Genomic DNA, 21,728 nt, shown 5'->3' on the forward strand with positions numbered 1-21,728 from the left:
GAGTAGCAGTTAGCAAAACGGCTTTAACGTTGTTGTATCGTAAAATTTTCGTTAAAAATTTGATGGTGAATAGTTAAAAAAATTAACTACAAAATGAGCTCTTTCCATTTGTGGTTGACCGTTTTGAACGTTTTGAACTTGAAATATAATTTTTTTTAATTCCAGTGATTTAACACGTGTTAAATAGAGTTTCACCGACTCGAATTTTTTAAAATATCAACGGCTGGACAGTTTTTGAAATAAAAAAAAAACATGGAATACATATGGTGGGAGAGAATCCATAAATTTATATCATTAAAAATAGTTAATATGGAAAATATATAGTTATGCTTTAGCTATTCATACACAATGCAATCAATCAAGTGCGACTATATACCATGAAAGGATTGTGTTCTAAACTGGCCCATTTTATAGCGGATAAACTTTTTGCAGAGACTATCGCGATACAACGACCTTAATGAATGTTTGTGTAGCTTTTTCAAAATCGACGTCATTTGTGCTATAACTTAGCAAATCAAACTCCCAATGAGTAGAATAATAATGTATCAAAATTCCACTCGTATATATGTAATAAAGACGAGGACAACGTGGGAACATTAAAAAAGAAATCAATATTTGTATCTTTTCGAGAACATTTTCCAATCGAAGCTGGTTACCAAGAAATCTACCTCTGTCAGAAAACCAACCCTTCGTAAGACCAGTCCTTTTAATGTGAACCAAGCCCAGCGAAATGTAATAGAAGGGTGTATCTCCAAGTTTACTAATTCATCTGAAAATTCACTTCATTTTTTTTTTCTTTTCCAACTTGACACTTATTTTTGTATTTTAAGGGGCTTATCGTTTCTCGGTTAGACCTCTTCCATTTAAATCAAGATTTCTCTGTTTCGTATTTTCTTGCTACTGAACTTATTAAAACTTATTAATGGTGAAAAATGCCTCAATGATTTCCGTGCTTCATTTTCAACTATTAAAAGGCGCTAGGTATGAAACTCCCAGCCCAACAAATACAAAGACAACTTCTTAATTGATAAGATGCAAAAACTAACAAATTCTATGAAAACTTCAGGCTCAATTGACTTGAATCCCCCGTGAGTCTCCTGAACACGCCTTAGCAACGTGAACAGAGATAATGGATGATGAATGAGAATTTGCTACCATTTTTGTGCGGACATTTTTTAGATGAAGCTTTGGACATGCATGCGGCAGCATCTGAAAATTCAATATTTCGAGTTTTTAAACCACATTTAGTTACGCTAACTGAAAAAATTGTAAACTCGAATTTGAACGAGCCCAAAACTCGCATTGAGAAGCAAAAAACAGTGTTGAGTAAAAAAAAATAAAACAATAAAAAGGAGTGGACTCGGGACATGAATGAACCGTGAACACTGCTGTAAAAAGGGGGAAATCGAGTCGTTGGCGAGACGGTGAACATGTGAACGTGTGAGTTGTCGAGAGGGGACAACTGGTTACCGATGGCTAAAAGGAAGGGCACAACTGTCCAACGTATCGTATCCAACAAAAAGACGTTTGAAAAAAGCAATCAAGACAAACTGGGGAGGGCTTTTCGTGGAAGATAAACAGAGAGAGATGAATAACGACCAGAAGTGTAAACGAGGACATAACAGTGTAACTGGGGATGAAGAGGAAAAAAATATGAAGACGAGAGAGGAGAGTCACCAGTCGAGTTCATCCAACATGGCTTGACCGCTTGACCTTCATGAGGCAAAAGAAACTGAATGAAAACACTGACGAGTCACACTTACACATGTTGGAGAATTGTGGCGTGACGCAACGATTGGCTCAACAAACTAATCGCTCAATGTATGTTAGAGTATGTTACTTTATTCTTCATACCCTCAGTTGGGCATATCGATGATGACTGAATTGCATGAATTCAACCTTTTTTTCACCGCAGTATCTATCAATTCTCTGGAGCAGACGAATAGGGTATACCGAAAAATACGCAATAATATGTAGGCTCAAAATATCCCCGAATTTTTATTATCGAATACTATGGAATAATCAGTTATTATGACAGGAATTTTCTAGAAATAGCATAGCAAAAGCTAACTCATTCGTCTCTATTGACCAATTTATGAAATGTAGATTGGTCGATGAAGCAAAGCTCATTTTCATTCTCTAATATCATTATGGCTGAGTACGAAATTTTGAAATAAGGTCTGGTTTATTGATTGAAAGTATCGAAATATTTCCAAAAATCTTTTAAAGTCATTGGTCGATTATTGAATCTAGCAGAGCGGTTTGAATAGATACGTTAAAAACCAGCTGGGAAGACTGGGGTTAATGAACCTATTTTAGCGCAACTTTTTGATTAAAATTGTTACTCCAGAATAATAAACTTGAAATTATCAAGTTTTTCAAAAATAATTCATATCTATAGGGCCAATATTTTGATCAAAAACGAAATTCAACCATTCCAAACTTCTCGTCAACTTTTCATCACCTTTTTTAAGTTAACCATGAAGTGATAAAACGACGAAACATTTAAACTGTTTTTTTAACGAAAAATGTTTCATTCGTATTCTTAACATGTAAAAAGGGGAATGAATAAACGACGGAGTATAAAAACTACCAATGAGAAAATATTCTCTTGACTAAGCCAGACTTAGTCTAGACTAACTGGCCAGGAAAAATTTGATCTATTTTCTTTCTCTGAAATCAATGATTTGGAATTTATTAAAGTGCTCTACTATTTTTATCAAGTATTTTTTTCCATTTCACAGGTGTTGGAAATGACGAATGATATGAAATAGTGATGCTACATTATCAACTGATCAAATAAAATGGAATGAAGACTTTCCATAGAATTGAATATGCGTGATAGAAGTGATAAAATAGCAACATTTGGCAAAACTATAGTAGAGATTCTTACAATACTTGATCGGAATTTGGATTTTTTATCAAGACGTCTCCACCATTCTTCTAGTATAGAGTAGAGTAGAGTTAATGATAAAGTAAATTCAACTAGTGAATATGTAGAATAAATAATATTAACTGTACTGTGGGTGAAAATAGATATAGATATCTATAGATTTTAAAATCGCTGATTGAAAATATTTGTCAGATATGTAGAGCTTGCGGCGACAAAAGTTATTATTGTAAAATCAATTTATGTCTAACTAAATCCACTGAATCTATATCTGAATTCATCGGAACGAGTAAATGTCTGTATAAATATTTGCGGTTGTTATGCTTCGATTTTCTTGTAGCTAGGCAATTTTTTTAGTAAGTGTAGTTTTTTCGAAGTCCTCATCATCAATTAGAGAAGTTCAATGATCTTGACAAACTAAATGAGACTGAGTGGAGGGTGTAAATTGCAAAACAAAAACCAAGTGACTGATGATTACTCGACAGATATAGACTCATTAAATCTCTTTTCCTCGAACAACGATTCACTGTATCGGCGACCTGCAGGTCTTAGTATCCAAATGATGCAGATAACAGCAAATCATTCCACGAGTAATTGTAACTCTCCTGACCTTATTCACGGAATTATATATGAATCGTCAACTGAAATTATTGATCTCATGCGCTAGAGAGAATTAACGTTAAATGTATAAATTTTCCGATTTCGAAAATGGATGGAATTGAGATGAGATAAGTATCGAGAGGCCATTAATCCATGTAATTTTATCAATATTCTAGTCGAGAATATCGAGGAAAGGGAGTAATGGGAAGTATTTAGAGATTCAGGAAAGTTGCAGCAGAATCACAGGCGCAGGACAGGCAAAACTAACGAGACTAAAAACTTCTATTTATAAAGAAACTATTAATAACTAAAGTTTATATACTAGTTTCTCCTGGTTTGAGTAAGATTATGCTGCGGGAGATGCATTATTTAATAAAATTTGAGATATGCCAGTTGAGATTCACAATATAAATTAATGCAATGTAAATCATAGGGAAATATTTCTGAATTCATATCTTTCCTTCTAGTTTTTTGTTTTTTTGTTTTTTCAAAACTATAAGTTGGTAAAGATTCATTCGTACTTGATTCTAATCTCGAGTGTGATGATAATTTTTTGATTCTTAATATGGATTTTCGAAAAAATTGTTTCAAAAATGCTGCGTAAGTAGTGGAATATCTTACGAAATATTCACTACAAAAATACACTACAAAATTTAATACAATTTATTTACATTTAATAAACAACGCCCAAAGGAACCGACAGTGAAATGTTTCTGTAAAGTATTTCATTCTATGTCGCTGACCAAACCAATATTTTCTCAAGTAACGATAAAACCATGCATAGGGAATTTTCAAACCCATTCCCTATTCCCCACCAGTTTGCAAACAAATTAGTCTCACTAATTTCTGTAGTTTGCCAATTGAAGTGAATCACTTTCTCATTTTCACGCGTTGCCCTTGAGTGCTTGCGTGCACGATCTACTAAATCACTGAACCCACGCACCTTAAAGTTTTATAAGTTGAAAAAAAAGTTTTTAATTCAACAGGAAATGAATCAAACACAAGAGGGTAGCATAGGGTGGGTAAATAATTTGATAAAAGCGGAAGTTGAGCGTTTCGTTGAATAAACAAGACTACAAATGTGTTGACGATTTCCGTACGATTGCCGTTTGACCAAGGGAAATCATGGGGTCGTAACGAAAGTCGTTAAGTTACATGTGACAGAATAGAAATTGTCATGATAATATCATTCAGTTCAAAATAAAGCGGAGTTAATTCAGAATTATTAAATAATAATCAAATAATCTTCATAATAATGAATGAATAGAATTATTTCAACGAATAAGTAAATAATTGGAGTGTTCAATCTGATAGTTAATGCATTGAAGCATCCAAGTATTCAATTCCAATTTCAAAAGGTTAGGTTTCAATTCGATGTTAACTTTTTTTATTAAATGAAATTGAAAGAATATCTATCCTCGCTAGTTCGAATGTAACTGCGTGTTTTCCCTATCATTCAGAATGATGTCCTTTACTCAAAAAAGAAAAAACATGGAGTTAAATAAATTGCTGGGAAGAGGAACACTCGTTTCTATCAAAAGAAAATAGGTAAAATATGTGACAGATCGTCCTACGACAGTCAAGTACAATCGTTAATCGCAATCGCAATTGCCAACAGTATATCCCAACCATTTACGGGGTTGTTTCACTCTTCGTACTTGTGTATGGGCATAGTGTACTGTTCACTATAGTACAAGATGTGAAATTACACGCCCTGGTCGCACCAACGCATTTACGTATCCTTAACTGTTCATGTTTGTTTATTAAAATACACTCTTTGGAATTTTTCAAAAAATCACAATGCCATCGCATTTTTTAAATTATGAGCAGCTTCACTGTCAATTGAGGAAATAGACGATATTATTCATTCGCCTTTAAAACTCATAAAAATGGTCGTTTTCTGGTTTTTTTTTTCAGTAAAAATGTAAATTTTTGAAATCCTTGCAAAAATTAAATCAAATCAAATACAATTCAACTTTCAATATAATTTGAAAATGCAGGGAAGTTATTGCCTGAGTTTTTTCAATCTTCGAGGCTCTTCAGGGCCGTATCCAACTGCGCATGTAGAATTCCATCAATATTAAAGTAATTCATTAATGAAGGCATTTTCACTGGAATTTCATGTCAGTTTTACCTTTTTAAAAAATTCACATTTTTCCACTAAACTTTGTCAGACAGCTCTGTATTTATCTCCTGATTGATATCCGCAGATATCGTCGAGATTTTATTTAAAAAAATGGCATTTCACAGAAAATGAAAAAAATCATTATTGCTGTCACTTTCATCTTCGAAACATACATACATACATGCAAACACGGTCTAACAACTGAATTTTCGAACTCCTTCGGTTATGCTGAGTTGATATATGACGAAAAATGAGAAACTTAAATTTGGTCGGTCAGAAAGCTCCCATTCGAAAGCAATAGAAAACTAATGTTGATTAATAATATGAATTGATAGGGGATATGATAATACATTTTTAAACTGCCTGGTGAAATATAATCATTTTGATGGAAATCGAGGACACAATGGAATTCGTTGGTAAAAAAAACCTCATTCATTATCTTTAATGTCTAATTATTTGACCCATCTCATCTTCAATAATCAATTTAGACGCAATTATGTATTATACTATATATTGCTTGACGTCAACTAAATGAGCAAAAAACCTATAGACGAATAAAATTTCGTACGAGAATAAAAATATATTGGAGACATGATCCAAGGAGTCTGAATGTACCCGAGCGCTATAGAATTTTAATTGCCCAGGCATACAGATAATCTCATCCACTCATTCATTCACTCATCTGAAAATAGATGGATAATTTCTCAGTTGAAATTCTCACTGAATGGGGATTTGTCTCTGCGGTCGTTCGCTTCTATCTGATTAATTGATCGTACCACACGAATGTACCTGACTGGAAGGTTTTTCCAGGTCGTACGATTATTATTGATCTAGTCGTCAAGACGTGTCGTACAAATCTCAATGAAATCTGAATGATTCTGCATGACGATAGAGAAGTCCAGATATAGTTATAAAATAATTTTGTAATTTTTCTCCAGAAGCAACTACACATTTGATGGCGAGTCATGGAAAGAAATAAAACGTTCTCTTGAGGTGTGACTGTTGAAAAATCGTATTATAAAATTCGAATTAACGAACTGATAAGTGAATTAATTAAAAAATGGGGCAATAACTACAAGGAAAGTAGCAAATATTTTCGGCTGGGTTTCAATTTAAATTTTTCTCTGAAAAAGTGGCAAACAAGTTTTGAACAAAAAAAAAAGAAATAAAATTAGAATGTCTACTTTGGAATGGAAATTTTTTCTCAAATACTCCAAGAACTATTGTTAATAATAAAAACTCATCATCAAAAATATCATGTCGCTTCCTCACACAGTTGCGATTATCAGAAGTTATTCCTAAAAATATCTACAAATTCCTAACATGAGAAAAAAACTGAATCATCACTCGACATTTCAAACAAAGAAGCTATTCCTTCCAATCATGCGATAACAAAACTAATAAGATTTCCATAATAACACAGAAATACTGAAACATTTTTTTCTGTAGAGCTTCCTAAAATTTGTTGTGTCAAAATTGGTACTAAATATTTGGCAGAGCTGCCAACTTGAAAATCTCAACTTGAAAATGGAGAAATGGTGGGCCGTTACGATGAAGTTTTTTCAATCGTGTGGTTGGTTTCAGTCTTTCCTCGGGCGGCAATTCTGGGTGAATAAACAACCCCTCCTTAACAGTTCGGAAATATGCTATTGTTGAAAAATTAATTTTATGATTTAATTCATACGGTTAGAATCACGACAGAACATACCAATGAAAAGGAAAATCCCGTGCATACATGAAGAGGGACAGAGGCCATAAATAGCCATGGCCCCTTCTTCTCGTCTTTCTTAACACCCGGATCAGCCGCACACACTAACATCTATCCATATCCCCACGGTATTTCTTTCATATGCGTTACATTTCGCCTGCTACCAACACTCGCCCCCTTCTTCACATCTCACTCCTTTTTGTCCATTTCATATTTCATTCTGTGGATTAAAATGTTCGACTCGTGTTTGTGACGTGGGATAAAATTTGAAGTGAAATTCCTCTTTCAAATGAAAAATCTTGAACATTAAATTTTATACGTCAGTTAAATTCCATTTTTTCTGATTTTTCAGCTGAATCAGTAGATAGGAAAAAATTACACATTGTGATTTAGCTAAGTTTGGAATTTACAATGATAAATTTGAACAGAAGTGCAGGCAACCTCCAAAGAAGATGCCACAAAAATCTCATGATCGGTCAACATTTATGTTTCTATCATATTCTGCCGAAAATCCGCATTTGACGAATCCCTTTTTTGCTCCGGAACGGGTGTTTTAGGATCTATGTGAAAATTGTATAATTTTAATTACTGAAAAATTTGAAACACATTCCGAACTATTACATTTCTCTACCAACTCATCGTGATGGTTAATTCATGTGAAAGGAAAAGTGAAAAAACGCGTTAAGAAAAATATAAATCCCATTTGAATATGATCAGGAATTGCCTTAAGAAAAAATATAACTCGTTAATTTGACGATGCTTAATACTGGACATCTATAGTACATTTGTCACAATCAATGAAAAAAGAAAAAATTTCGCCAGCGCTTCAGAAAAAAAACATGAAAAAGTTCATTTGTTCAGGAGATATTGTTGAACGGAATTTTTAAGATATATTTTGTTATTATATTGCCAAATGATTTGGAATATTAGACATTTTATTTTTCATAAGAATGGACTTTTGATTGCGAAGTTAAGAATGTCTGAAGAGACCTTAACCCTTTAGCTTGTGTATCTCTTAGTTATTTACATATGTGATTCAATCTTATAAAAATCGTTATCGGGTTAATCTAAGTTCAAAGAAACAACAGTTCAATAGATTCTACAGATAGATAATCGTATTCAATTTTTCTAGATAAGAACGAACCTACTGGTCATGCAGTTAGAACCAGTCTGCGAGACTCGTTGACATATTTTCTATCTCTTATTGGTGGTTACTTGTTTTGAATGATTTATTCATGAGAATTTATCGAATATCGTTAAATTTGTGATTATTTCATTGCATTGAATAATGAAATCGTGGGAGGCGGGGTAATTTGGAAATCTAGATTGATAGAACGAATATTGCCGAAGATTTTTTCGCAAATTTTCATTTTTATTTAAAAATCCCAGAAATTGACTATATATTCTTTCGAGAAATATCATGATGTTTGAAAATCATATCCGTTATCTAACGATCACCCTACCAGCATATAAATGTGATATATAAGACTCAATGACATTGAAGTGGTTACGAGAGATGTAAGTCTACAAAATGCATCAAGAAGATTTCATCAACACGAGTTAAAAAAATTGTCTATCCATGGAAAAGCCAATTACATAATTAATGATATTTTATGTCATGGCGGCCGGTAACTCGCTTCGCTCGGTTAAATCGCGTTTTCGGCCACAGTGACATAAAATAGCATCATAGCCACGGCGAAAAAAGTAATTCTGACTCATGCGCGTTATAATCCTCGTCTCTGACTCGAACTATAAAGTCGCATTCGCCAGATTCCCTTTTTCCGTCCTAGGCGTAAAAAATACTATAAAGAATTTACTATCTTTACATATATTTCCAATGTTCGGAGAATGCACATTCGATAAATTCATTGTCAATCATCTATCTATTTATAATTGTAAAAATTTAATAATGCTTCTACATTTTTTGAATTCTCTGTTATCAAATTTTTATATCCAGCAGACTTCAACAAGTAAAATACAGTAAAGTGAATATAGTATTTTTTATAAGAAGACCAATTTTTTTTAGATTTTTGTTAAGATAAATTCATATGAACAGTTACTTTTTACAATGAATAAATGAAAAACAGATTCATCTCTCGAAATGTTGAAAAACGATGGAAATTCGAAATGAGGAGAAATGAGGAGAGGTAGAAAAGTAAAAAATACCAAAGAAATTCGAAGTTTGAAACGTATGGATTATCAGCAGTAACTGAAGCATCGTATAAATGCATTACAGCAGACACTATAATTCGAGTGGAGAGTGAGAAATTCGCTGGTGAGTGGGTGTTTGTTCGTTGCTTATATTCATTGGGTGATTCTCGGATGGTTGCACACATCGTAGCATATAATATTGAGTACTTCCAAGCGAGAGGGAAATAAGCCTCTGCTCCTAATCCACGACAAAGACAGTCTACGTTCATTCATGAATGCTCAGTTCTGACTAACGTATAACGTATAACTCCGTGAATCGATTAGACTCGAAACTTTAATGAAACTCCTATCATTCAAGTTATCATTTGACAATTTTCAGCCCTCATCTTTCTCGTGTTTAGTCATTAAATTTGTTGCACACGTTCCAGCATTTTGTTGCTTTAACAATTTTCTCGCGTTAATTATCTTTAGTCGTAAATAATAATGTAATTATATACGCGCGCCAATTGAGCATGAAGACTAGAGGCAACAACGACTTTGTTTGTAAACCCTTGGGCCAATAGAGAGTTGATTTATAAATAATCTTATCAGTGATATTTATTTTCTCATTGAAGGCAGGAGATCTCTTTCTAAGAATTTTTCATTTACGGGCGGCAGGTGAATTTCACGAACAAAGTTTGAGGATAACATTTTTATAATTAACCATTCTTCTCGAAGGAAATTAAGTTGGCAAGAAGTAATTGTTTGGCTTTTCTATAACCCAATTAGTTTTCGAAACAATTATCAAAATGGAGAGAATATCTTGGTATTTTCAGTTGAATCTACTGGAAATTTACGAAATAGTTAGGCGTTAGCCGACATTTCGAGATTGTAGTCTGGAGATATTTTACAACCAAATCCTTCAGCATGTTCTCAAATCAGTTCTGTTGAATTTTTCATCCTTAATACTTATTTGATTGATTGATTTTATTGTTTTGATTTTTCAATTCAATCCATTAACTTCTATTGCAGATTGTTGTGATGAAGTACATTTTATGAAAAATGAAAAAGAAATGTGAAAATGAATTCAATAAAAAAAAAGATAATTTTTGTACTTTAAAATTGACTGATTATCAAATATCTCTGAGCATTTTCCTTGCTTTTACTAACCGCATAAAAATTTCCGATATTTTATGAATCTTCTAAAATGTATCCTACAGGATGAATTCTTCTTTTTTTTTCTTATTTGACAGTTATTTTTGCATAATTTACCTTCAGTGCACGGTGGTCAATGGGATAGCCCTTTCTGGCCACGTTTTCTTCGTAAAAATCCTGGTCCTCCTCCTCGTAATCATACAGGGAGGACTCGATGTCCATTTTTTATCTGAAACACAGGAGAATAAAACTTTTGTTACAAAACATTGTTTCAAGAAAACAGAGATTCTAATGTTTTCAAAGATGCCTCATTCAGTTCCTCGAATCATTTCAAAATAGGGACCTGCACCGGGAGCCAAGGCGACTGGACAACATCAGTGCAACACATGTGCAACAAAAGTCGGAAATATGATGCTCAAAAGCCTCTCCCACGCTCTTATTAGTATTTTTCAAAATTACGATTTCACTCGGAAAGGACAGAATACTTTCGTCCCACGTAATTATACTCTCTTTTATTATCCCATGTTTCTAGTACGTTAAGAAAATTGATGAGTAAATTTCAAAATAACCCAAAATGATAACGACCTAATATTTGGAAGCCATAAAATTTTTTATGAAATTATGTTGTTGATATATTTTCTCTATGCGTTTGGTGATTTATTCAAGTACAAAGAGGTTGTTTGTACTTATTTCCTCAATATTTCGAAAAAACGATTTTAAATAACCAGCAGATTCATTGTAACAATCGAGGAAGTCTGCTGGCCTTCAAAAAATTTACAATGGAGACAAGTAGTTAACCATTCGTATCCTGCGAGAGGCTTGTGACTGTTGCTTTATGTCTTATTTATTTGCTACCATTTTTCTTTATTTCTATCCATTCCATTAGCAGTAATACCAATGAGCCTCTGGATGGATCTATACCATTTTCTTTTCATTCACATGAGACAGTAGCTTCTCACGTGACATTTTTATCGAAATTTGTTCTCAAGTATAACCAAAATGTAATAGGTGGATAAATGAAATTAATAAATTAAATAAATTAATTACACTAATTAATTGAATTTTCTGCATTTTATCATTATTTTATGACTCACAAGGTTGCACAATAATACTCCTTTATTTTTTCAAGAGGTGGATAAATTTTTGAAAAATTTAGAAAAAACTCAGGAAAATTTATGCTTGAAAGAAGAAGAAAAACGTGAATTTTGGCTAAAAGGACATCGAACATTCTTAACGGAGTTTTAGTAATATCTTTTCATGCTCCAAATTTTTTCCAAATTTCTGAAAGATGGTTGACAAAATTGACGTGAAAAAATATACCGTCACGAAGTTGCATCACCATCGAAGATTTTTCCTACGTTCTCAATAAACTCTAGCAAAAATGAACAAAAGCTTTACTAAAAATTTCAAAAACCGAACAACTATGAAAATTCATGGGTCATTGAATAATGATAAAACCAAAAAACGGGATATTTTTTCACATCAGTCTGATCCCTGGGTTCCCAGAAATTAAAAAAAAAAATGAAAAATGAGAAGATATCGGCAATAACCCCTTAACAGGGGCAATGTATATCGAAGATTATGTAACCGAAAGTGTTGAATTTTTTAGAACACCCATGGTTCCTTGGCTGATGCACCAAGACACGATCGGGTTACGCTGACACCACCCGTACGACAGATGGTAGGTGGTTGTATAAAAGATGCTCATGCTATACATATACAAACTGCACCCAAAAAAGGAATGAAAACCCTCTTACATCCACTGTTCTATCGCCATCGGCTATTCTCACAGGCTTTAAACTCGATACATAATGTGCATGTACACCTTTCCTCTCCCCACGTGCATATTATTGAAGAAAAAATAATAAAAGAGCATCCGTGTGAGGAAGGTATAGTGTGACACAGCCTCCTGTCGTTTGCGATAAGTCTTCAGAGTAGCATTAAAAAACGATGAATAATCGATTATGAGAATTCATTGAAAAATGCAGATTGTATTAAAGACAATGGATGACAATCCATTGGTGGCAATGAATTAATAATTGTATTTTTCACTTATCAATTATGATCAATTATGAGATGAATGATGTATTACACAACCTATCCATATAAATTTGAAGGACCAAAAGTTATATCAAGCCATCATTTGAATTAACATCCTCAAAATATTGTCATTTTTTTCAACCTTCGTTTCTCATTATAAATAAATAACAGAACTTGCTTGCAAAACAATTGTTCATTTTCAAAAGAGGTATCAAAGAATTCTTAAAATAAACAATTATTACAATTATAACAAGTGGGGAATTGCTATTATATCACATATCATATAATAAAAATAAAAATACAAATAATGGATGGATAAAATCAATTTTTGTGGATGGGACCCAATGACACCAACATTAGAAAGACACAACATTCAACTAGGTAAAAATGAGGGTGAATAAAAAAAATACCACACACACACACACACATCCATACATGCATTTGGACACGGTATAAAAATTACATTTTCAAACTGCTTGGGTTTTATTGAGTTGATATAGAATAAAAAATGGGAAACTTAAATTTGGTCGATTACAAAGGTTCCATTTGGAAGCAATAATTAAAAACCACAAATTACAATAGTTGACAATCATATCTTTCAGATTGCCAAATCTACAATGACGATTTCCTTTATCTTTTATTCATAATTTCAACAAATTTCTTAAATATACGTCTAAGAATTTAATAGAATTGAATATAAATTTTTTAAAAATAGTCTGTATCAACTTGCGCTCCCCTAATATTCCAAAAACTTATGATAAAACGTGGAAGGTCAGTGAAAACATAAATTGAGAATGAAGAGTGGGGATTATAACTAAGATGAGAATGGTCCATTGGTTTATCGTTAAGCTGGATGTTGTGCACAACACTATAAACACTTTTTCCTATACCCTTTCAACGATAAATATTCGATCACTCCCGTTTTCTGTACGTGTGGAATCCCGTTACTAAGTATGTTTCGGCCTATTCTGCTGAACCACCGGCAAGGGAGAAAAAACTTGCTCTAACAATTCGAAGAAAGGCCCACACAGATACCTTCACTCAGAAAAACCTGCAAAATAGTTACGAGATGGAACGTGAACGTGAATCTCCTCCCATCACCAGTAAAATCAATTGCAATTTTTCATTGATAAGATTCTCTTAATTCTTATCATTATATTCCTTGGGGGGAGTCCCTCAAACCAGATAACTCCAAAAATTATCATCTAGATTTGATGATCGATCCTAATCTCCCATGAGACAACACGTTGGTTGGCATATCGATCAATAGACTCTTTTCCGGTCCAGAAAAAAGTCTGATTTTCACGAAGAAATAGAGGATAAGAGAAATGGAGAAAATTTATGGAATGAAGAAGAGAAGGATGGAGAAGTCATCCCCCGTGGCGTTTAGGGTGAGATGGTAGACAACACGAGAATTGAGTGTAGGTCAGGTAGTAAACATTTGATCTGTTCGGCTGTTCGGGTGGATGACTCCAAAGCCAGCTTTCGAGAGGGGAAAATAATAATGAAACTCACTTCCTTTTTATTCGCTATATCGAGGGTTCATACTACCCTCCGGATTTTGCTCACCTGTCTCTCACTTCTTTCATGGTGGAACAGCATTATCATCCATTTATTTCACTCATTCATTCACAAATTTTCCAAATTCCTTTAGTGCTAGAGAAAATCACGGTAGAAAAACCACGACGAGTTTTCTGTAGTGAGATTTTTGGATCATTGTTAAAATGTGGGTGTTATAAGATCAGAATCATGATTCTTATCATGATATTGATATCCTATTGATTGATCTATTCAATCACATGTAAGAAATATACAAGCAAACTGCGTACGATTCGAAACAATTAAAATGAGTATTAACGAATCATTGAATTATCATTAGTTAAAAGTCGTTCAAAGCATCTCTTGGGAAGTTTAGGTCAATGCGAAAATTACTCGAATTGTTTGAGTGATAAATCATTTCAGGTAAGAGAAAAACAGTAAATACTTCTGTTTGTACAGTTCTTGAGAATATTTTAGACATTCTGACCGTCGTTAAACCGAGATCTTAATCGTCCAATCCAGAGAAACACTGAGAATAGTGGAAACTACTGTATTCAAAACTGGTAACTTCTTCGAGGGATGAAGAAAATTAATATTCGCAGCAGTCAGGTGTAAGGAAAATAAAAATTTTTAATTTTACATTCTAGGCGTATTCATCAAGAATATTTCGAGTTTTAGAACGGAAGCACTGAAGCCCATAACGCAGTATCAAAATTTTTATTGGAGCATTGTCTTTAGCCCCTTCTAGGGATCTAGCAGAGACAGATGCGGGCATCAAACATCCTATCCGCCTTCTCAAGAACCTCCTAAATTAGATGGGTAGTCGACAAACCCTCATGTACCCTCATAAAGGCTGATTTTTTTTACTCAAATATTTTTTTTACTTAAATCATTTTGTCTGCATAATTTCATTGAAAAAAGCAGTAAATTGCTGGCCCCTAATATTTGTATTCAAAATAATTATAAAATTAAAAATCAATTTTTCGTATAATACAATTTTTTTATTGAAAATAATTGACTATTCGTACTAATATCAAATATTTAATCGACATTATTCTATAAATATGTCGGTACTGATAGAAACATCTTCCTTATTCAAAATAATTTTCGTTGAAGAAATTCACAAATACATTGTAAAATGATAAATCCACGTTTTGCATACATAATAAAAATGATAAAACTGCTCGACATTCATCCAATCTCAGGGGTTTCTTTAAAAATAAAACAAAAGCTAAAAAGGACCTCCAAGAAGTGAACAAAAAATGATTGGAAAGTGTTTAACCAAGCTCTCGACAAAAGCTGTTCGTCATGCGTTTGAGGAGCGTCGAGGACAGCAACAGTTCCCAAAGAAACCTCAAAAAAGAGGAGAAAAAAAAAATCCACCGAAAAACGAGAAAGAGAGCCATGAATCTTTTCTTGGATACTAGGCGTCCCTTTCGTCCCTTTCGCCCTTCATTCGTCTCGGCACCCCAAGTCCTTCTCTCTCCCATGGACTATTCTTTGTGGAGGTACCAAAGAGTAAGACAAGGCGAGAGATTGAAAGATTGAAACCAACAGAAAACCGAGAGAGGCGTTGTGAGCCCCGCGGCGTTGCCATGCCGAGAGGACCGAGAGCATCGAGAAAACTCAACAAAAACTGCACCCAATATGTATAGCTCCACCAATCCCCACTCAGTCTCACATTAAACCAAATTTATAAAAAAATTAACAATTCAATAATTATCCTATCCCTCTCAAATTCCATTTAATATGGAGATTCGAAGGTGCGCACGCTACACAAATTGAAACAAATGTCCAGTTCTTCGATAATTAGTGAAGCAAGTAGAGTAAAACCATCTTCACAAGATATTCACTTAATTTATCAACACACCATCGTCAGAAACCTCCCTACATTATCATTAACACAACAAATATCTCCCTAATATCGAAATCGTAGGACAGGGAGAACTTGTTCAATATGAATGGACATGATTTATACTCTTTTTTCTAAGTTATTCAATCTCTAACACCTAAAATGTCTGACTAATTGAAATTACATACAAGTGCTCTAATAATGAATAACTTTATCTAAATAATGATTACGCAACGGCGAATATCATTTCTTTCTGGAAAGTTTATGACATACGTGAGTGTAAACTCTAGAGTACTGATATCATCCACGTATATCTATTAAAAATGTTGGTCGCTATATTCCGCTCTATTCTGGTGAATGCGGAGATAAATATTGAATGAATAAATTGGATTGAACTTGGTATTTCACTCTTTACTCTTTGAGCATAATAGTTGAAGACTCTGAATCATAAGAAAATATGCTAATAGAAAGAATTAAAATATACACGAATGATTCAATGATCAAGTCAAGACAAAGTCCATGAACAATTGTTCATAGAAGTTTAATACCTTTTCACTGTTAATTTCGACGCTTCGCCTCTAAGAAATGATCGAACGTATGTTGTATCACTTGTATATAACGAGAAAAATCTCTTATTGTTGTTATTCTAAACACAAACGACAAACGAAGATAATGATACTATCACGTGCAAGATATTTTTAATAACTGGAAGCACTTGAATTCATTGAATAGTAGACACTGCACTGTTTTTTCTTCTGATTTCACTGGCACATGCACTGGGATTGTTTAAGGAAAATAAATGATAAAGGAAGAGGTAAAAAAAAGGGGAAGTACGTGGTATGATGCTGGGGCCGTCGCGTTGTGGCCGCGACGTTCATGAATGAAACTAAAACGAGAATGAAACGAGCGGTTCGCCTGCTGGCGGGGGCGAGGGAATCAAGCGGTTTCTCCTCTCCTCTGCCCATCCCCTCCAATCCTTCCAATCGCCAAAGTTGAACCGTTCTGAACTACCATTGGCTCGCAAATCAACGGTGGGGGCTACACGATGTGCTTTACTCTACTAAAGGATTAAAGGACAATTCATTGAGCTTTTTCCAACACTTCAGGCATTGACATTCCATCATCCACCACATACCACATTTACACTAAAACCTATACTTGTTTTTTTTCCATTCCAATTGAAGTATTCTTATTGTTCTATGCTCATTCTTATTCACACTCTCTAAGTTTTATTGGAAATTATGTGAAATGGTCTGAAATGTAAAGATACCAAGTTTGGCGACCATTTTCAGTGGTGAAAATGAGACTATATTTATTCATTTAGAAAAATCTGAAACTTTGTCAGATGCTAGTACTTGGCTAGGACTAGCTCTGTGGGAAACCTTACCACGATTGATCAGATAGTTTTTCCTAAAATAACTATTTGTTCTTAAATTGTTTTTCGGTAATATTATCGAGATCAATCAATTGATTTTATTTTTTCTCCTCCTGAAATATTCGTTTCGATACCTTCTATCTGAATTAATCAAAACATATTTAGCCGTACATATGAAGTTTTGGAAATATTCCTTTTCTCAGAGATATCAACTGAAAATTTGGACAGGATCTTTTTAGTTTTATCATTATTCGGTTACTCACTCAAATTTTTTTAATCTTTTGTTTAGACTTTTTAGAGTATTCACAAACGTTCAGGAAAAAACGTAGAAAAATGGTTAGATGTGGATTATATGTAAATTGTGGAACAATAATGAGACTTCGAAAATCATTGAATAATAATCATAAATTTATGAATGAATTTTTCCATTGTCGGATAATTTATGAGGGTTTTTCGGAAATACATTTCATTCATATTTTTCATATTTTTGAAGATTTTTTCTACATTGCTGATCAGATTAGCGTGAAAAAATATTCCGTTCCTTAATTTTATACTTTTTGATTCAATGAATCACAAATTTTCATTGTCCCCTGACTATATTTGGAAAATTTTGATGAGCGACGCAAATAATTATAAAGACAAAAAAGGCAGTTATTAGGTGAAGAAATGAAAAAATTTAGCAATTTTATAATTAATCATCATTATGACATGTTTAGAGCCAAAAAACCTTGAATTTCATCACAAAAATGTGATTATTGAAAAAAACCGACTGTTATTTTCCGTCAAATTTCCATTGCTATTAATAATATATCGCATCATTGGATCTCAGAAGAGGATTTTTTAATCAATTTTGAAAAAGAACTGTTTGGAAATTCAAGTTTCTTTTAGGAACAGTTCTTATATATACACTGAGAGAAAAATGTAGTAGTTTCAACGGCACATGGTGCCAACCACACGTATTCTCTCGTATCGAAACCGAATTTCATTACCTTAGAAATAGATTCATTGAATCAACGATTTTAACATCAATCGAATCAATTTTTATTTCGAAACAAGAGAACGCGTGGTTGGCACCATATTCCGTTGAAACTACTACATTTTTCTCTCAGTGTATATTTTCCATGGAATCATATTATTTACAACTATTTACATGAAGAGCATAGGTGCTCTTATACTATCATGATATTATCATGAATCATATTATTTATTTATATATCATATTTTTTATTAAAGTGTAGAAGCTTTTATATGTTCTCCTAAGGTAAAGATATGCAAATAATATGATTTCCTATCGAAAATACATATATAGAAAGTATTCCTTAAAAAGTCTTGACTTTCCAATTTCTTTTTTATTTTTTAATTCATGAAAAAATTCCCTTCTGAGATCTAATCATGCAGTTGCATATTTTCCGCAAAACGAGCGGAAAATATAGTATTTTTAACTGTAAAAATTTCATGGAAATTAAAAGTGTTTTTTCATCCCAATAATCACGTTTTTTTGTAATGAAAATTAATGTTTTTCTTGGCTGCAAATGCGTCGTAATGATAATTAATTACAAAAATTTCTATATTTTCTCAACTCTTCACTGAACAACTGACTATTTTGGTCGTTACAATCATTGGTGTAATTCATCCCTGGAAGCCATAAATTACGTGTGAAAAAAAAAGTTTAAAATTCGATTGGGGCGAAACGCATCATTAAAAATCACAACGAAAAAATACGTAGAAGATGGGAATATTTGCAAACAAATTAAAAACTTTGAGGCCTGAAACCTCACGAGTAGACAGGGAATCTTAAATATTTGTAATCCAATAAATCAAAAACGATGCTTTTGTTTATATTCCCTTGTTGAACATTTCCTCAGTGCGGTGTTTTATGTATGGGAATGGTAAAAACAAAAATTTAAAAATACTGCCGTGGACAGCACATGCTGGAATAGTTTTTTCTTAGATATTCAAAGGAAGAACACATTTGAAGATAAATTCTTAAATTAAAATAAAAATTCGATTGAATATATTTAGAAATTCAAGAATGATATCGCTGGCTGAACGTATATAATTACAATTGCAACTGATTAACGTAGTAGGTGGTACTTGTCGGCCATTGTTCCATAGAAGGCAGTCGATTGAAATTGGAATTCGGGTAATAAAAAATTTACTTTCGTTAAACTCAAAATAATCGGTACACGTTGATAGTTTATAGAATAAAATAATCTTCTCAATAATATATTATTGTGAATTTGAAGGGATGTTTTATTGCTTCGGAATGAGTATTAAACGATCTTAACCTATCATCAATAATCGAGTGGATCTATTTATTATATAATAATCCAAAAAGACCAGTTGACATTCGAAAAATGAAGTATTTCCATGAGTATTTATATTAATTTTTATTAATTATTTGTGTTGTAGCAATCATGCTCTCCCCAAGACTTGTTATTCAATATCCAAAGGTTATCAAGCGCAACATTGGAATAATGGCGCCCGTCATGCAAAAGGTATCAGACCCAATCCAACAGCTCTTCCTGGATAAAATCCGGGAGTACAAATCCAAGAGCTCGTGAGTACATTCTGTTTTCGTAATTTTATTTTCCATACAAATACTTTTCTAAGCCATCAATTTAGAACGAAATATTAAAAGACTCTCCAATTGAATTATTATTTGAGAAGCAATGATGGCAATAATTGAATATTCAATTTTAAATTAAATAATATAAAATTTTTATATTAGAAGTCCAAGTATTTGAGACCTAAATAATTCGAGACGTCTCAATTCTAAGTGTTAAAATACTTAAGTATTTAGGAAAAGATAAGATATTAAGCATATATGTATTTAATAGGTAAAACATTTCCAAATACTATATACATAAGTAGACAATAATTTTTTTCTGTATTCCAATTGAGTCCATGTGAGTTTGCTTAAAAGATAAGACTTTCATTAATACTTAATTCGATTTGAAATTTTCTCAGAAAAATATGGCCATAAAAATGTTTGTATGATTCAACGTCAATTTTTGACTGAATGCCAAAAATTTTGATTTTATATGTTCCTTATAATTTTCTCTCTGATTCTCTAAGTCCTTCAATTGTTTACAAATCATTTTACAATTTTTGCAAAAAACTTAGAACATTTTCACGTAAGAAAGTGAAATAAAACTTGCTCGAGCAATAATCAATTTTTACGTTTCAGATGATACTGTTTCACCTGAGCTTGATTTTCAGAGATAACTTATTCAAATTTTTTCAAGAAAATTTTGAAAACTTCGAGTCGATGTTTCAGTGAATTGACAATCCTTACAATTTCAGAAAAGTTAGAGAAAATTCGATTATTTCAATCTTTTCTATTTCTCGATTTCAGGAAAAAAACAATTTTATTGTATTCGGTATTCAGTGAATGTAGGAGTCCTAATAGTAATTTTCACGCTTGGGACGGAAAAAGTGGATTATAAAGCGCATGAGTGAGAATCATTTTTTCGCCGTGGCTATGATGTTATTTTATGTCATTGTGGCCAAAAACGTATTTAAAACCGAGCAAAGCGAAAACTTGACTATATATGTGCTTAGTTTTAAATCTAAGGTCTAAATCCTTTTTCCCTATCACTGTTGTAGAATTTATAGAGACCGGTTTAACTAGAAAACTAACTAGACATTTTGAAATGAACATTTTGAGTATAATTAAAAGCGCAGAATAGTTAATAAGTAATCTATCGTCTCGAAAGATTAGAATTTTAGTAAAAAAATATAGATAACACTTTTGTACTTCTCTCTGCACTTATTCCTCTACAGGTATTTGCGAGTGAGTTGAATTTCGAGAGATTAATTAATATCGAATTTAAATTCTATTTTAGTGGCGGAAAAATGGTTGATCCAACTCCTGAACTGCAAAAGGAAATTAAATCAGAACTGGAGAGGCTTGCCACGCAATACGGTGGTGGCCCAGGTGTAGATATGACCAAATTCCCAGCATTCAAATTCGATGGTAAATCAATATTTATTATACATATTTATTATACATTTCGTTACAAAATTATGAAGGAAAGTAAGTAGATAAGTGCAATTGAAATTTGCCTAAAATTCATGTATGAAAACTATTAAGTATTATATTTGTTTTAGATCCGCAAGTTGACATCGAAGCAGGTTCCAAAGCCAAATAAATTCTATTAAAATGCACTCAAAATCAGTAGGAAAATACAAAAAATTAAATAAACTTCATAAAAATATGACTTGTAAACTAAGAGAATAACAGAGAAAGTTTAAGATAATGAATGGCATGACTTGTTCCTTCAAAAAAGATTAATCAAATTTGTAAAGACC

General features: G+C 32.8%; 2 protein-coding genes across 2 annotated transcripts in view; one reads left to right on the plus strand and one right to left on the minus strand.

Annotated features, from left to right (window-relative positions):
- pnt (pointed) overlaps window positions 1–16,929 on the minus strand; it is a gene marked incomplete in the record, with an annotated part of 100,355 nt that extends 83,426 nt beyond the window's left edge. The window contains 2 exon segments of the mRNA XM_011313452.1: window positions 10,726–10,837; window positions 16,588–16,929. Of these exon segments, the coding sequence (XP_011311754.1) occupies window positions 10,726–10,830 (105 nt within the window).
- A 2,521-nt stretch (window positions 16,930–19,450) lies between these two features.
- Window positions 19,451–21,680, plus strand: LOC105271731 (ATP synthase, coupling factor 6). The gene is made up of 4 exons (XM_011313453.1): window positions 19,451–19,557; window positions 19,827–19,974; window positions 21,263–21,393; window positions 21,528–21,680. The coding sequence occupies exons 2-4, from the start codon at window positions 19,832–19,834 to the stop codon at window positions 21,566–21,568; spliced, it is 315 nt and encodes a 104-aa protein (XP_011311755.1). The 5' UTR covers window positions 19,451–19,557; window positions 19,827–19,831; the 3' UTR covers window positions 21,569–21,680.
- Window positions 21,681–21,728: the final 48 nt, after the last annotated feature.

The sequence above is a fragment of the Fopius arisanus genome, unplaced genomic scaffold, assembly GCF_000806365.1.
Source record: "Fopius arisanus strain USDA-PBARC FA_bdor unplaced genomic scaffold, ASM80636v1 scaffold00122, whole genome shotgun sequence".
In the NCBI taxonomy this organism is placed as follows: domain Eukaryota; kingdom Metazoa; phylum Arthropoda; class Insecta; order Hymenoptera; family Braconidae; genus Fopius; species Fopius arisanus.

Coding starts and splice junctions, on each gene's coding strand:
- LOC105271731 (XM_011313453.1), top strand. CDS start 19,832: ATGCTCTCCCCAAGACTTGTTATTCAATATCCAAAGGTTATCAAGCGC. Junction 19,975..21,262: donor GAGTACAAATCCAAGAGCTC/GTGAGTACATTC, acceptor ATTCTATTTTAG/TGGCGGAAAAATGGTTGATC. Junction 21,394..21,527: donor CCCAGCATTCAAATTCGATG/GTAAATCAATAT, acceptor TATTTGTTTTAG/ATCCGCAAGTTGACATCGAA.